Source organism: Pan troglodytes, chromosome 20 (genome assembly GCF_028858775.2).
Source record: "Pan troglodytes isolate AG18354 chromosome 20, NHGRI_mPanTro3-v2.0_pri, whole genome shotgun sequence".
Classification (NCBI taxonomy): Eukaryota; Metazoa; Chordata; class Mammalia; order Primates; family Hominidae; genus Pan; species Pan troglodytes.
In genome coordinates this window covers 51,034,485-51,052,116 of record NC_072418.2, presented here as the reverse complement: position 1 = coordinate 51,052,116, position 17,632 = coordinate 51,034,485, and the positions used below count along the sequence as shown (strand labels likewise).

At 48.3% G+C, this 17,632-nt stretch overlaps 1 protein-coding gene across 11 annotated transcripts in view; it reads left to right on the top strand.

The window, feature by feature from the left end:
- Positions 1-17,632, top strand: part of LIG1 (DNA ligase 1) — a 54,169-nt gene that overhangs the window by 992 nt on the left and 35,545 nt on the right. For all 11 annotated transcript variants that reach the window (XR_010153914.1, XR_010153913.1, XM_024351498.3 and 8 more), the window contains exons 2-6: positions 4,057-4,130; positions 7,321-7,410; positions 8,158-8,293; positions 12,517-12,643; positions 15,691-15,786. Coding sequence is in view for 9 of the 11 variants with exons in the window: in XM_024351498.3 (XP_024207266.2) it covers positions 4,114-4,130; positions 7,321-7,410; positions 8,158-8,293; positions 12,517-12,643; positions 15,691-15,786 (466 nt within the window). In the remaining 2 variants the exon portion in view is untranslated. The remainder of the gene's footprint in view (positions 1-4,056; positions 4,131-7,320; positions 7,411-8,157; positions 8,294-12,516; positions 12,644-15,690; positions 15,787-17,632) is intronic.

Below are 17,632 nucleotides of genomic sequence, written 5' to 3'. Positions count from 1 at the left end.
CTAGAAGAAGGTAAATCGCGGGCAGCAGCATCACCTGGAAGGAGTGGGCCCTACTGGAGGGAGATGGGTGGTGTCAGGGAGAGGTCAGTGGTAAGGTCCAGGTCTAGGTAAAGGGCTTGTAAAAGATGGAGAATCATCTGAATGGGGAGACGTCTGGCCTAATGTATGCTTGATAAAGGGATGGAGCTTACCTCTTGTTTTTACTTTTTATTTTGAAATAATTATAGATTCAAGGAAGTTGTGAAAAGAGTATATCCATCTTCCCCTAATGGTGACATCTTATGTAGTCCCAATATCGAAACCAGGAAATTGACATCAGTACAGTTCTGTTAACTAGATTACAGAGCTTGTTCAGTTTTCACCAGTTTGTGTGGTGTGAGTGTGATTGTGCATCTGTGTGCCCGTGCAGCTTGATTCCTTGTATAGATTTGTGTAACCCCCATCGTAATTGTGATATAGAACAGTTCCCTCTCCACATAAGAACTCCTCCCCAGGCCCCTGGCAACCGCTAATGTGTTCACCATCTCTAGTTTTGTCATTCGGAGGTTGTTATGTAAATGGAATCATATATTATTAGGATGTTACCTTTTTTCTACTCTGCACAATGCCCTGGAGGTCCACCCAAGTTGTTGCTTGTATCAGTGCTTCGTTTCTTTTTATTACTGAGTACTGTTTCATCCTCACTTGATATTTTTCCTGTCATTATCTCTTCATTTTGGTAACCGCTTTATTGAGATATAATTCACAATTATACAGTTTGCCCATTTAAAGTGTACAATTTTGCCCATTTAAAGTGTACAAGTCAGTGGTTTTCAGTGTATTTAAAGTGTATTTAAAGTGTATTTCAGTGTACTTAAAGTGCCCATTTAAAATGTACAAGTCAGTGGTTTTCAGTGTATGCGCTGAGTTGTGCAGTTATTACCATAATCGATTTTAGGATATTTTTATCATCCCCCAAAAAAACTCCTATACCTTTTATCCATCATTCATTTAATTTTAACCCTGAACAATATTCTACCATATGGTATTCCAGTAATGAGGGAACCAGTTCCCTAAGGGTAGACATTCCACCAGTTTCCAGTCTTTTCTCATTACAGTTAGTGCTGCAGCAGGTAACTTTGTGCTTGGTCCACCTGTGAGGGTCTCTGTGGGCCAAATACACAGAAGTGGGGTTGCCGTTCCGATAGAGACGCCGGGTGGTCCTCCAGAGGCATCAACCAGTTTGTTCCCCCCAACTCAGCAGTACACAGAGTTGAGAAGCCAGCCTTGAGTACCGTGGTAAGGAGGAAGGAACGTGGGCTTTGGAGCCAGCCACACCGGTGTTTGAAGCCTTGCCTGAACCCCAGCTATGTCCCTCTGTCCTCAGTACCTTCATCTATAAAGTGGGGATGATCTTACCTGTCTTGGAGGGCTGACTTGAGGATTGAGGGTATTTGAGAATGTGATCAGCCTGTCAGGCATAGAGTAGGCTTCCCAGTAAACGCTTATGTATTTCTCCTTCCCTTGCAACTCAGTCTGGTGGTTAAGAGGTGAGCTGTGGAGCAGGCTGACCTGGGGTGGAACGTACTATAGATGCAGGTTAAGTTCCTTTGAAAACCCCTCTGTGCCTTAGTTTCTGTAACAGAGTTGTTGTGGAGAGTCAGTATAATTGAGAATGTCAAGTACCTAGGCAGGTGAGCACTCAGGAGGGATCGTAATAGTTTTCTCCTTTGCCCTCAGGATTTTGGTGGCTAAGTCCCTAACCTGCTTTCTTTGTGAACTGTTTGGTTGAAGCATTGCTTACTTCCTGCTCCCCAACTGGCCCTGAGAAACTCTGTTTGGAAATTGCTGAGTTTTTTTTTTTTTTTTTTTTTTTTAAGACGGAGTCTCGCTCTGTCGCCCAGGCTGGAGTCCAGTGGTGCAGTCTCAGCTCACTGCAACCTCCGCCTCCTGGGATCAAGTGATTCTCCTGCCTCAGCCTCCTGAGTAGTTGGGATTACAGGCTCGCACCACCATGCCTGGCTAATTTTTTGAATTTTTAGTAGAGATGGGGTTTCACCATGCGGGCCAGGCTGGTCTCGAACTCCTGACCTCGTGATCCACCTGTCTCAGCCTTCCAAAGTGCTGGGATTCCAGGCGTGAGCCAGAGCGCCGGCCTACTGAGTTTTTTTATTCCAAAATTGAGTTTGAGTTGTGGTGCCAACATGTGGCGGCCGAGGCTGTAGAGAGGAGTGGAGACTTAGAGGCGTGTGGTGCGGGACAGAGAGTACTGATTCCAGAAAACGAAAGGGGACCCCATGGGTTGAAGAAGATTTCTGTGCAAAGGAAGGGAAAGTCAAAGAAAACCATTTCTGTTGCCCAGGCTGGTCTGAGCTGGTCTCAACTCAGGCAATCCACGCAGAGGTCCTGCTAGTCCTTTTTTAAAAAATATATTCATAGTGGAAGGAAATATAATGTAAATAATTATAATTACATAATTATGTGTAATTTATTTTCTTCCATTATAAATATTAAAGATATAGAAAATTTATAATTTTTTATATGTTTAATATTTATAATGGAAGGAAAGGCTCAGTTCCAATTAGAAGTTTACAAGAATAAAGTCGTAATTTCTTTCCTGTCAAATTTCATAGACCACTTGAGTTCTGCTCTTGGACTCCTGGGTTCTGTGGACCCCAGATTAAGAACCCTTTCTTTTCTTTTTCTTTTTCTTTCTTTTTTTTTTTTTTTTTTTTTGAGACAGAGTGTTACTCTGTTGCCCAGGCTAGAGTGCATGATCTCACTGCAACCTCCGCTTCCTGGGTTCAAGTGATTCTCCTGCCTCAGCCTCCCCACTAGCTGGGATTACAGATGTGCACCACCATGCCTGGCTAATTTTTGTATTTTTAGTAGAGATGAGGTTTCACCATGCTAGCCAGGCTGGTCTCGAACTCCTGACCTCAGGCGATCCACCCGCTTCGGCCTCCCAAAATGCTGGGATTATGGGCAGCAGCCACCACGCCCGGCCTAGGAACCCTTTCATTAGAGTTACTCTAAACTGTGGAAGCCCCAGTGACTGTTATTGATTTCATTAAATAATAGACTTTTTAAAAAAGTATTTAATTTTTAAAAATATATTTTGAAGGGGTAATGTATTCGATTGTTCTGCCTGCAAAAGCATGCATATTTAAAAATCTCCCTCCAGTGTCTGTCCCTCCTGAGGCGACAGCATTACCAGTTTTTTGTCTTCCAACAGAGATGTTCTGTACATATACAAGATATGTGGATACATTTATAGTCTTTCTTTTGTTTTTGTTTTTGTTTTTTGAGATGGAGTTTCACTCTTGTCCAGGCTGGAGTGCAGCAGCACAATCTCGGGTCACTGCAGCCTCCACCTCCCGGGTTCAAGCGATTCTCCTGCCTCAGCCTCCAGAGTAGCTGGGAATAACAGGCGCGCACCACTGCACCTGGCTAATTTTTGTATTTTTAGTAGAGACAGGGTTTTGCCATGTTAGCCAGGCTGGTCTTGAACTCCTGACCTCAAGTGATCCACCCACCTTGGCCTCCCAAAGTGCTGGGATGACAGGCGTGAGCTACTGTGCCTGGCCTATAGCCTTTCTCTTTTACATAGTACAGTAGCACACACTCTGTGATATTCTGCCCTTTGTTTGAAATAACAGCATACCTTAGAAACTGCCCAACAGCTAATTTATGTGGACTAGCGGGTACAATTTTATAAGCTTCCACAGTTGTTTTACGGAATTATGTCATCACCTTAAAACAATTTTTCACTAACCTTTAAACTTAACTCCAAAAAAACCCATTTCAGGTCCTCAGTCTACTCCTCATGTTAGATGAAAAACAGTCTTCTTATGGTAAAGGAGGCCTCTTATCTTTTTCTCTGATTTGGAGCTTTTATTCTTCACCAGTAAATCTCACCAGCAAATTATTTTGGTTCATAAAAACAGGAGTTTCTTTTTGAAGGGGAAATTCATGTTTCTTTTTTTTTTTTCTTTCTTTCTGAAAGAAAGGGTTTTATGTGTGTTTAGATCTCTGCACAACCAATCACCTCAACAAGTGTTTGGATTTCTGTTCCAGGAGCAGCTGACAGACGAAGAAAAGTGCTGGACAGGAAGGGAGAATTCTGACGCCGACATGCAGCGAAGTATCATGTGAGCACCCTCCCTTGCCCCTGAGTCTTTCCTTCTCCAAGTCCTTTGTTTCTTTCTCTAAATCTGTACTTAAAAAAACGAACAAACAAACAAAAACCCTTACGTTAGATTTTGAGTTGGAATTTCCAGGAGTCAAGTAGTATGGAAAATGAGCCGTGGGATATGGAAGACAGTGTATTGAACAACAGTTTTTAGTTGCAAGGAACAGAAACCCTAACGCAGTGGTTCTCAGTCAGCAGCAGTTTTGCTCCCCAGGGAACATCTGGCAGCGTCTGGAGATTTTTTTTTTTTGAGTTGGAGTCTTGCCCTGTCACCCAGGCTGGAGTACAGTGGCGCAATCTCGGCTCACTGCAACCTCCGCCTCATGAGTTCAAGTGATTCTCCTGCCTCAGCCTCCTGAGTAGCTGGGATTATAGGCACATGCCACCACGCCTGGCTAATTTTTGTATTTTTAGTAGAGACGGGGTTTCACCACGTTGGTCAGGCTGGTCTCAAACTCCTGACCTCGTGATCCACCCACCTCGGCCTCCCAGAGTGCTGGGATTTCAGGCGTGAGCCACGGCGCCCGGCCAGTGTCTGGAGATATTTTTGGTTGTTACAACCTAGGGACAGAGGGTTTGCCATTGGCATCTAGTGGCTAAAAGCCAGGCATGCTGCTAAACATCCTTCAGTTCATAGGACAGCCCCCCCCACAACACAGAACCATCAGGCCCAACATATCAATAGTGTCTAGGTTGAGAAACCTTGTGTTAATGCAGTCCGGCTTCAGGAAGACAAGAAAGCGCATGACTTGACTTATATCATTGAAACCTGCTGGAGTAAACAGCCTCAGGCTTGGTTCGATCCAGTTGCCAAAACTTCCTCCCTGGGAATCTGTCTCTCTCCATTGTTCAGCTCTGCTGTCCTTGAGGTTGTCCTCACCCTCAGGTGGGCTCTCCCCTCTTAGCGGTCCCCTTGGAAAGAGGGTGTTAGAGCCCAGTTTCACTGGCCCAGCCTGGGCCACATACCTATCCCTGAACCAGCCACAGGGATGCAGCCTGGATCACGTGTCCACCCCTGGTCACAGGCAAAAGGGCCAGCCCACTCAAATCGTGTGTACTGAGAGAATGTGGGGTAAGAAGCATCCCAAGAGGAAAACGGAGGGGCTGTTACCAGGAGGAAAAAATGGATGGTAGAGAGACCCAGACATGGGCATCCATCCCAGAAACCTGGGCGGTAGTGGCTTACACAAATGCTGGGTTCCGTTTTTCTCCCGTGATGAGGAATCTGGGGATTGTCTCTCCAGGGCTGATGGTGCCTTCGATTGCTTTCTGTCCACTTGCTTTTGCATGATTTTTCCTTTTCTTTTTGAAGATTAAATAAACTTCTTATTCTGGAATAATTTTAGAGGTACAGGAAAGTTGCAAAGACAGTACAGAGAGGTCCTGTATACCCTTGGCCAGTTTCCATTGTCAATATCATACATTACTATGATCCGTTTCTCACCACTGAGATACTAATGTCAGTACATTACTCTTAACTGAACTCCATACTTTATTATTCAGATTTCACCAGATTTTTTTTTTTTTAATGTTCACGCCTTCCAACTTTTTTTTTTTTTTTTTTTTTTTTTTGAGACGGAGTCTTGCTCTGTCGCCCAGGCTGGAGTGCAGTGGCGCGATCTTGGCTCACTGTAAGCTCCGCCTCCCAGGTTCACGCCATTCCCCTGCCTCAGCCTCCTGAGTAGCTGGGACTACAGGCGCCTGCCACCACACCCAGCTAATTTTTTTTGTATTTTTAGTAGAAGCAGGGTTTCACCGTGTTAGCCAGGATGGTCTCAATCTCCTGACCTCGTGATCCGCCCGCCTTGGCCTCCCAAAGTGTTGGGATTACAGGTGTGAGCCACCGCGCCAGGCCCCAACATTTTATATTTAGTTGTTTGCTTAATATTTCTGCCCTTCACCAGAGTGTTAGCTTCTTGAAGGCAGGAACTTCATGTGTCTGGGTCACTGCCAAACCCCTCAGGCCCAGAACAGGCCCTGGCACATAATAAGTGCTTAGGTAGGCTGGGCGCAGTGGCTCACGCCTGTAATCCCAGCACTTTGGGAGGCAGGAGGATCACCTGAGATCAGGAGTTCGAGACCAGCCTGACCAACATGGTGAAACCCCTTCTCTACTAAATAAAAAAAATTAGCCAGGCGTGGTGGCGGCCACCTGTAATCTCAGCTACTCAGGAGGCTGAGGCAGGAGAAGCACTTGAAACTGGGAGGCCGAGGTTGCGGTGAGCCGAGATTGCACCATTGCACTCCACCCTTGGGCAACAAGAGTGAAAACTCCATCTCAAAAAAAAAATTTTTTTAGGCTGGGCGCGGGGGCTCATGCCTGTAATCCCAACACTTTGGGAGGCCAGGGTGGGTGGATCACCTAAGGTCAGGAGTTTGAGACTAGCCTGGCCAACATGGAGAAAACCCGTGTCTACCAAAAATACAAAAAAAATTAGCTGGGCGTTGTGGTGGGCACCTGTAATCCCAGCTACTCGGGAGGCTGAGGCAGGAGAATCGCTTGAACCTGGGAGGCAGAAGTTGCAGTGAGCCGAGATCACACCATTGCACTCTAGCCTGGGCAACAGAGCGAGAGTCTGTCTAAAAAAAAAAAGGTTTAAAAAGTGCATAGTTAATATTTGTTGAATAAAACTTGGGATGTATCATATCTTGCAGGTGCGTTAGGGCAGAAAAATTAGTGTTGCCTCCTTTGTCTGAGTCTGAGTTTCCTTATCAGTTAAGTTAAAGGGCTTATTTGTTATGTGCTGAGATGGAAATGGTGTTAGAAGTTATAGGATGCGGCCGGGCGCGGTGGCTCACGCCTGTAATCCCAGCACATTGGGAGGCCAAGCAGATCACAAGGTCAGGAGATCGAGACCTTCTTGGCTAACACGGTGAAACCCCATCTCTACTAAAAATACAAAAAATTAGCTGGGCGTGGTGGCGGGCGCCTGTAGTTCCAGCTACTTGGGAGGCTGAGGCAGGAGAATGGCATGAACCCAGGAGGCGGAGCTTGCAGTGAGCTGAGATCGCGCCATTGCACTCCAGCCTGGGCTACAGAGCGAGACTCTGTCTCAAAAAAAAAAAAAGGAAGTTATAGGATGCAGCATAGATAGGCAGGGTATTGGTGCTGTTATTCTCCTTTTTTTACCCCCTTTTGTGCTCCCTAGGTCATTTTTCCACCCCAAGAAAGAGGGTAAAGCGAAGAAGCCTGAGAAGGAGGCATCCAATAGCAGCAGAGAGACGGAGCCCCCTCCAAAGTATGTCACAGGGCTGGGATATGGTGAATTTTTTCCTTTAGCAGTCAGGATTGTCTTGGTTGCAAGTGTTCAAACCTAATGCAAAATGTCTTGGGGCCCAAAAAACTTTTTCAGCCAGGTGGCCGGAAGTCCAAGAGCAAGAGCAGCTGCAGGCACAGCTGGATCCAGGGCCTCGGAGTTGTCTGTACGTCTCTGTTTCTGCAGGTCTTGGCCTCGTTCTAGAACCAGACATTCTCCATAATGCAGAGAAGCTGGCCACTGGCCACGTCTTGATGCTGTCTCATCTAAGTAGAAGACAACAGTACTCTTTTTTTTTTGAAATGGAGTCTCACTCTCATCCAGGCTGGAGTGCAATGGCGTGATCTCGGCCCACTGCACTCCAGCCTGGGCGACAGAGCAAGACTCCATCTCAAAAAAAAAAAAAAAAAGGCATCCCAATAGATGCTGGAGACCAATGGCAACCTTAGGCAGGGACTCCATTTGCTCCTCAGCATCACCCATCACAGGGCAGGCACTCTGGAGACTTCCAGAGATGTGTGATGGGTGGGTGAGTGGATGAGTGGGCGGGTGGATTAATGCATTGATGGATGAAACGATGAGATTTGCTGAGGAGACAACCAGAAAATGTTCATTGGATGCTTGAAAGGAAGGGAAGGAAACAGCAAAGAAACCAAAGTGTTTGCGGGCAGTGCCCCCACTCTGCCTGCTGTAGTTGCCCCTTTACACCCCCATTTCCCCACCTTCCAGGGCGGCACTGAAGGAGTGGAATGGAGTGGTGTCCGAGAGTGACTCTCCGGTGAAGAGGCCAGGGAGGAAGGCGGCCCGGGTCCTGGGCAGCGAAGGGGAAGAGGAGGATGAAGCCCTTAGCCCTGCTAAAGGCCAGGTAGGTCCCCATCACCCTGCCTATTTTTACCAGAAGAAACTAATTCCCATTAGCCTTTGGAACAGAGTGCAGCAGCTGTTCAGGAGAATTCTGGAGAAATTGCCCGGGAGAGGCAGATGTGTTTCCTGGTTGTGTCGGGGGCAGACACAACCTGGTCCTAATTGCCCCTGCCCTAGGACCTCGGGTGGGCTCCTTCACCACGTTAGGTCTTGGATGCCTCAACTGTAACATGCAGCTCCTGGTAACGCCTTCCTCATAGGGTGACTGGGAGGATGCAATGAGTCGATTTACATACAGATCTGAGAATAATGCCTGATGTAAAACAAGGGCTCAAGGCCCAGCACAATGGCTTACGTCTGTAATCCCAACACGTTGGGAGGCCAACGTGGGAGGATCACTTGAGGCCAGGAGTTCGAGACCAGGCTGGGCAACACAGCGAGACCCCATCTCTACAAAAAAATGTTTTAAAAATTAGCCAGGTGTGGTGGCACATGCTTGTGGTGCTATCTCCTTGAGAAGCTGAGGCAGGAGGATCGCTTGAGCCCAGGAGTTCAAGGCTGCAGTGAACTATGATTGTACCACTGCACTCCAGCCGGGGTGACAGAGCAAGACCTTGCTTCAAAAAAAAAAAAGCAAAAAAATAAGGGTTCAAAAGTATATCTAGCCTCTCCTGTGGTCAGAGGGCTTTTTAACTTCTCCAAATACATTGGACCACTCTCTTCCCCTGTTTAACTCATTTAATGCTTGTTCATTGCTTTGTGGATGATGTCCAAAGCGTGGTGCTGCTTATTCTGTCAGTGGTGAGGTCAGGTCCTGTGACTCCCTGCCCAAACCCCCTGGTATTACCACCACAGGCCAAAGCCAGGCCTTGTGGAAACCTCCCAGGCCCTCCTGCTGCTCCTCTCTTCCCCCCGCCCATCACATCTGCAGCCGCATCGACAGCTCCCCCTTGGCTTGCTCCATCCTGGCTTCCCACACCCACCAGCTGCACTTCCACCTCTGGGCCACTACCTCTTTCCCAGCCTAAAACTCTCTTTCCCAGATACACGCCTGGCTCAGTCCCCTGCTTTCTTCCATGCTTTGCTCAGATATCACTTCCTCAGCGAAACTTTCCTCACCACCTATGTTAGCTTCCCATTTGCTGCCATAACAATTGACCACAAACGCAGTGGCTTAAAACAGTGGCAGTTTATTGTCTTACAGTTTGGGAGTCGTGAGTCTGAAATGGGTTGCACTGGGCTAAACTCAAGGTGTCAGCAGGTCTGCTTTCATTTCTGGGGGCTCTGGGGGAGAATCCAGGAATTGCCTTTTCCAGCTGCTAGAGATCCCCTTTTCTCCATATTCAAAACAAGTGGCTGGGTGTGGTGGCTCACGCCTGTAATCCCAGCACTTTGGGAGGCCGAGGCAGGCAGATCACAAGGTCCGGAGATCGAGACCATCCTGGCTAACATGCTGAAACCATGTCTCTATCAAAAATACAAAAAATTAGCTGGGCGTGGTGGCTGGCGCCTATAGTCCCAGCTACTCGGGAGGCTGAGGCAGGAGAATGGCGTGAACCTGGGAGGCGGAGCTTGCAGTGAGCCAAGATCGTGCCACTGCACTCCAGCCTGGGTGACAGAGCAAGACTCTGTCTCAAAAGATAAATAAATAAGCAAGTGGCATTGCCTCCTTCTGTGCCTTTCTTCTGTGGCCACATCTCACCCTGACTTTCCTCTCCTGCCACCCTCTTCCACTTTGAAGGCCCCTGTGACTATATCAGGCCCACCTGGATAGTCCAGGATAAATCCCACTATCAGAAGGTCAGCTGATTAGCAACCTCATTTACCCTTTGCCATGTAACCTAACATATTCCCAGGTTCCAGGTATTAGAATAGAGATCTCTTTTGGAGCTTGGACTTTACTCTGAGGCTTCTGGGGAGCTAGGAAGAGTTTTGGGCAGAAGAGAGGCAGAGATCATTTAGTCCTGGGCAGTGTTTAAAATATTCATCTGGCCAGGCACGATGGCTCACGCCTGTAATCCCAGCACTTTGGGAGGCCAAGGCGGGTGGATCACAAGGTCAGGAGTTCGAGAGCAGCCAGGCCAACATAGTGAAACCCCATCTCTACTAAAAATACAAAAGTTAGCCGGGCATGGTGGCACGGGCCTGTAGTCCCAGCTACTTGGGAGGCTGAGGCAGGAGAATTGCTTGAACCTGGGAGATTGAGGTTGTGGTGAGCCGAGATTGTGCCATTGCACTCCAGCCTGAACAACAGGGCGAGACTCCATCTCAAAAAAAAAAAAAATTATCTGAGACCTGTATCTCCATCAGGGTCTCAATGGGAGACAGAAACCATACCAGTGATTTGAACAGAGGGAGTTTAAAGGATGGTCACTAGGTATGCAGTTGTTAAATAGGTAACTGAAGGGCTAAAAAGAGAACTAACTCTAAGGCATCATGGAGGTAGCAACTGTGGGGTGCAGTGACCATCCCTGTGGCTTTTGAGCTGAAATTCACACCTCTGTGGTGGGACTGCTGGCAGGTCTCTGAGCTTAGAGAAGGTGCCCCGAGAGCCTGCAACTCTGATCTTTCAGGAAGGGAGCACTGGGTGGGAGATGCCAGGGTCTCTGATCAGGTACCACGTGGCAAGCCCCGTGAATGTTAGAAAAAACCGTCAGTGGGATCCAGCAGCTGCCCCCGGCAAGCCGGCTGTGCCTCCAGTCATGCAGTGCCCTCTGCTTCCCTCCATTGGCACTGCCTGATGCCCAGGTGGCACCAGAGCAAGAAGGAGATTTGTGGAGTCCCAGTCCTGGCAGCACGAGGGAGACTGGACAGTGACGGGTTTGGAGCTGAGAGAAAATCACTTAATAACTGGCACAGGGCCCTGTAAGAAGATAAGTGAGTGGTTGAAACCGAGACACGGTAGCAGTGGCTTAGGCAAGACGCAAACTTATTTTTCTCTCTCCTGAGTGCAGAGTCCGGGATTCATGTGACCGTCTCACAGGGTCAGAGGCCCAGGCTTCCTCTGTACTGTCGTTTGCTCTCTGTAGATGCCCTTGTCCCTGTGAACATCCATATTCTGCCAACAGGAAGAGGAGGGCACCCCACTCAACATTAAGTGGATGTTATTTGAACCAGGAAATGCATGTTAGTCCATTTTGCATTGCTATAAAGGAATACTTGAGACCAGTTAATTTATAAAGAAAAGAGGTTTATTTTGGCTCACGGTCCTGCAGGCTGTACAAGAAGTATAGTGCCGGCATCTGCTTCTGGTGAGAGCCTCAGGATGCTTCCAGTCATGGTGGAAGGTGAAGGAGGAGCAGGTGTGTCACATGGCAAGAGAGGAATTTTAAACAACCAGCTCTCATGTGAACCAGGAGAGGAAGAACTCGGTTCCTACCACAAGGAGGGTACAAGCCATTCATGAGGGATCTGCCCGCGTGACCTGAATGCCTCCCGCCAGGTCATACCTCCAACATTGGAGACCAAATTGCAACATGCGATCTGGAGGCAACAAACATCTAAACTGTATGGAGAGAAGGCTGGGCACGGGGGCTCACGCCTGTATTCTCAGTGCTCTGGAGGCCAAGGCGGGAGGATCGCTTGAGCTCAGGAGTTCGAGACCAGCCTGGCCAACGTGGCGAAGCCCCATCTCTATAAAAAAAATACAAAAATTAGCTGGGCGTGGTGGCGGGTGCCTGTTATCCCAGCTGCTCGGGAGGCTGAGGCAGGAGAATTGCTTGAACCTGGGAGGCAGAGGTTGCAGTGAGCCGAGATCGCGCCACTGCACTCCAGCCTGGGTGACAGAATGACACCCTGTCTCAATAAATAAATAAATAAAAATAAAACTATACAAAGAGGTGTACATCATTTCCCCTGACATCCCATTGTGTAGAGCTGGCCAACATAGTGAAACCCCGTCTCTACTAAAAATACAAAAATTAGCCAGGCATGGTAGTGCAGGCCTGTAGTCCCAGCTACTCGGGAGGCTGAAGCAGGAGAATCGAAGATTCTGTTACTGCAGAAAACAGAAGAGCTATGGGGGTCCTTGATGGGACCATGATCCTGCACTGGAGGGCGGGATGATGGCCCAGGTGAGAAGAGGCCACCCCTGAGTTAGGGCTGAGACTATAGGGTCAGAAAGGAGGGTAGACAGAGAGGTTTCAGTCCCCTCTACTCTCAACTTTTGGGAAATGGAATCCCTCCTTCCCCCGCTCACTCTAGAACTGTTCTTTCCTCTTCCAGAAGCCTGCCCTGGACTGCTCACAGGTCTCCCCGCCCCGTCCTGCCACATCTCCTGAAAACAATGCTTCCCTCTCTGACACCTCTCCCATGGACAGTTCCCCATCAGGGATTCCGAAGCGTCGCACAGGTGAGAACACACGGGCCCCTGCCCCTTCAGTTGCCTGCCTTTCTTTTTCTCTCTTTTTTTTTTTTTTTTTTTTTGAGACATAGTCTCGCTCTGTTGCCTAGGCTGGAGTGCAGTGGCATGATCTCGGCTCACTGTAACCTCCGCCTCCCGGGTTCAAACGATTCTCCTGCCTCAGCCTCCTGAGTAGCTGGGACTACAGGAGCCCGCCACCATGCCTGGCTAATTTTTGTATTTTTAGTAGAGACGGGGTTTCACTATGTTGGCCAGGCTGGTCTCAAACTCCTGACCTCGTGATCCGCCTGCCTCAGCCTCCCAAAGTGCTGGGATTACAGGCGTGAGCCACTGCACCCGGCCAGTCGCCTGCCTTTCTCCCCACTTGGATTCCCATCCAAGGTAGTCATCCTTACAACAGCTCTGGTCTTAGTGTTGTGGTTAAGAGCACGGGTCCACCATCCACTGGCTGTATGATCTGGGACAAATGACTGACCTTCTCTGAGCTTAGGTTGCTTTATCTGTAGAGATGATGATAATGACAGCACCTACCGCACAGAAATATCTGAGTTAGAAGATAACACGTGTACGCTGCTCAGAACTGGGCCCAGCCCTCAGTCGGGGCTCAGTCATTGTGGGTCATTGTGACTGTAGTTATGCGCTGAGATGGAGGCCTCACAGCTCATGTGGGAACACAAGCGTGGGGCCATGGCTCAAGGGAGACTTCCAGAAGAGAGGCTAACCAAGCTGAGCCCTTTAGGACAAAGAAGAGGCAACAAGCAAAGGAGGAGGGGAGCATGCTAGCCAAGGGGAACATAGAAATTGAGAAGGCCTGGGGGCTGCTGAGGGCCTGGTGTGCTGGCGTGTAGAGCGCAAGATTGGGGATGATGAGCAATGAGGTGAGAAGGTCCTGGAAAACCAGCTTGGGGAACAGCGTCTTTGTCCTAAGGGGGACTTGGAATGTTTGCTGTGGGGGAAGAACAGGGCGAGAGACCCACTCGTAATGCGGGGCAGTGTGAGCCCTTGCCGTCCGGTCTAGCCTGCTGAGCGCTTTAGTGTGGTGAGTGTGACAGAGGAGCTGAATCTTTCATGTTAGATCGTTTCAGTTGAATTTACATTTGAAAGCTAATATGTGATTCAGTGAGTAAAGACTTTGCACTTTTTCCACATCATTTTGGAAGAGCTTTGGTATGTGAATAGCTGTACATTTTATGAAACCTACACAGATCATGTTGCCGATGAAAATCTGGTGTCCAGCTTGAGATGTGCAGTGAGTTCATTGGATTTTGAAGACCTAGCATGAAAACAGAATGTTGGAATCGTACTATTTTAGATGTATTGAGCAAAATAGACTCTTCAAACCAAGTTCAACCTGGTTTTTTCCCCCTTTTTATTAACGTGGCTGCAAGAAAGTTTAAGGTTACATACGTGGCTTGCCAGATCTTTCCATCGGACGATGCTGGGTGACGCAGGGTACTCTGGGAGCTCAGAAGTCAAGCAGCCCAGGGGAGGTGATGGCTGAGCCGAGTCTTAGAAGATGGGTTGGGGTTGGCCATGTTGAGAAAGGACAGATGCATGCATTTCAGGCAAGAAGGGCGCGTGCAGAGGCCTGGAGATGGGAACAGCATGGGATGTTTGGGGCCTCTCATCCACTTTCTTGTTTCTGGAGAATCGGATGTGATCTGGGAAGCAGGGAGAGTTTGAGGATAGCACGTGGTGAGAGGTGAGCTAGAGAGGAGAGTGGGGGCTGGATCTCAAAAGGTCTTGCACGCCCAGCTAAGGAGCCTGGGCTTCGTGCTGTGGGTCCTGGGAGCCATGGAAGGGCTGTGAGCTGGGGAGGCAGGTTCATCCCTGAATGAAAGGTGGCCATAAGGAAGTCACAGTGTGGCTGAGGGCATGCTGGGAGCTCCAGGTGGACGCTGAGGTTGGCCCTGGGGGTGTGTCAGGGGATCTTGTTCGGAGGGAGCGACATTGAGCTATGTCCCGAACCTCACATGCTGAGGCCTGGAGGGGTGACACGGCTTGGTGTGTCTGGAAACACCCCAGTTTAGCAGTGATATAAAAGAAGGTGGAGTATGTGATGTGGGAAGGGTTAGAAGGTCAGATGGAGAGAGATTAGGTAGGATCGGGGTAGACATCAAAAGACTTCATCCTGGATAAAGCAGAGAATGTGGAGTCATGGAAGGGTTTTGAGCAGGGAGAGACAGTGCCAGCCATGTTGATAGAAGGTCCCTCTGGGGCCATGTGAAGGAGCCACTAGGGGCCGGGAGACCGGGGACCAGGTGGCGCAATGGCCAACATGAGATATAACAGTGAAGATGGGTACAACTGCCTTTGTGTGAGCTCTTCATCACGGGCTAGTATCTGAGTTTAGAGGCTTTTAGAAGCAGGTTCTGAAGCTCTGAAACAGGGATTCAAGTGCAAGTGGTTTGTTTAGGAGGTGCAGGGAACAGAGGTTGATTCAGGACAGGGGAGCAGCCAACACAGGATGTTCTGTTGGGTCTGCTATGTGTTGGGCAGCTGGAGCTTAGTTTTGTGGGATTCTCTGGGGAACAGTGTAAATGCTCCAGAGTGACCCCCGAGATGCGAGGCAGCTGGGGTATTTATACACCAACTCCTGCCGATCTTGGGGTGAGGGCCTCTCCTGGGGCTAGTTTATTCCCTGCCACTTCCAGACTTCTGAGGTTCCGGGGAAGCTGTCTGGAACACTTGGAGGCAGTTAAGATCTGAGGGGAGCAGTGGGGAGCTCAGGGGACCTGCTGGAATCGGTACTGTGCCAAGTACATTACATCATTGTTTACTCGTGGGGATTATTTCCATTCTGCAGTCGTGAGAGAGCAAAGCACAGAGAAATTAAGTAACCTGCCCAAGGTCACACAGCCAGGAAGCAGGAGGGATTGAAGGGTGGGGCCTGCACTGGGGCAGTGACTGTGTGCAGGCAGAGAAGGGGAGAGGGCCCAGAGCCTTCCAGGGGCTACATCAGTGGGTGTGAGCTCTCCGGGATGGGAACACACGAGCCAGCGAGGTCAGATACACCAAGCCCTTTGCCTCCCCAGCTCGGAAGCAGCTCCCGAAACGGACCATTCAGGAAGTCCTGGAAGAGCAGAGTGAGGATGAGGACAGAGAAGCCAAGAGGAAGAAGGAGGAGGAAGGTGAGCCCCCAGAAGGAGAGAAGTGTGTGTGTGTGTGTGTGTGTGTGTGTCAGAGAAGCCAAGAGGAAGGAGGAGGAAGGTGAGCCCCCAGAAGGAGAGAAGTGTGTGTGTGTGTGTGTGTGTGTGTGTGTGTGTTTTGGATCCACAAGGGCAGGGGCCTGAGAGCTCAGGATGTTTGGACCCTGCCGATTTGATGCCTGTGTCCAGAACCCCAGGAATTCCACCTACCAATATGGGAACTTTTGTTCTGAAAACATTGTGGGATCTATTTGTTTGGACATCTTAATTTAGTAATAATTCAGGCACAGTTTCCCATTTTTATTTGCTATTTTTATATTTATTTAATGGAAACTATTTTTCCTCTAAATGATTTCCTTTTCCTTGTAAATTTTCCCATAAAGTTGCGGTTCCCAAACATTCTTAGTTCACAGCACCCTTGATGTCTTAGTAATTTTTTTATGATGCTCCTAGGCCAATACCTTATCAGTTCTATTAAGTAGTTATGTCCAAACAACTATTAGATACTATACATACGTTGGAAAAAAAGTAATATTTGTGCTTTTTTTTTTTTTTTTGAGACAGTCTCACTGTGTCACTCAGGCTACAGTGCAGTGGCACAATTTGGGCTCACTGCAGTCTCCACCTCCCAGGCTCAAGCGATTCTCCCACCTCAGCTTCCCGAGTAGCTGGCATTACAGACACACATCACCACGCCCAGCTAATTTTTGTATTTTTAGTAGAGACAGGGTTTCACTATGTTGACCAGGCTGGTCTCGAACTCCTGAGCTCACATGATCTGCCCACCTCGGCCTCACAAAGCCCTGGGATTACAGGCGTGAGCCACTGCGCCCAGCCTGTATTTTGTTCTTAAATAACCATAATTACTTGCGGGAAATGCCTTGGATACTCTGTAACATCTTAAACAGTGGAATCCAATTGAAAACTGCCACCGTCATTTCCTGTTCTGTGTTGATTTTTGTACAGTACTTGATTTTTATAGCAGCAACCTATGAAAACCCAGCTTTGCAGAGATGCAATGTCATTGCAAGGAATGTGATTTAATACTGAAAACTGAAATACCTCGAACTAGTAGTTCACACACTGGCCAGCAGGTGTCGCTGGGTTTCCTTTGAAAAATCTAAAATAGCTTGCAGTGCCCAGTGAGTTCCCTGCATGTTGGTGAACCCACCGAAAACAGCCATAAAGATCTGATCGATTGATCATCTGGGGCCTGCATGAGATTACACCAATTGCAGCCTTTAACGTCGTTTGGTTTGTTGTTTCTGCAAACAAATAAAAGGTCCATTTTCCAGGGCAGATTTAAATTTGGTTAAGATCTGATTTCTTGGCCAGGTGCAGTGGCTCACGCCTGTACTCCCAGCAGTTTGGGAGGCCGAAGTGGGTGGATCACTTGAGGTCGGGAGTTGGAGACCAGCCTGGCCAACATGGTGAAACCCCATCCCTACCAAAATTACAAAAATTAGCTGGGTATGGTGGTGCGCGCCTGTAGTCCCAGCTGCTCAGGAGGCTGAGGCATGAGAATCCCTTGAAACTGGGAGGTGGAGGTTGCAGTGAGCCGAGATTGTGCCACTGCACTCTAGCCTGGGCGACAGAGGGAGACTGTGTCTCAAAAAAAAAAAAGATTTGATTTCTTATTGACAATTTTTAGTACAAATTTTATTGTAAACTACACTTTTAGCCACTGTCAGTGTCCAGTGAGGGGTGGCGGGGGTGGCCTCTTTCTACTAAGGCAGATTTTTCCCAAGTTGGTTTTTGCAGTTTGTATTGTGACCCTAGAGGTAAGATTTTTTTTTAACTTTAAAGATTTTTATTTTTGTCTATAACA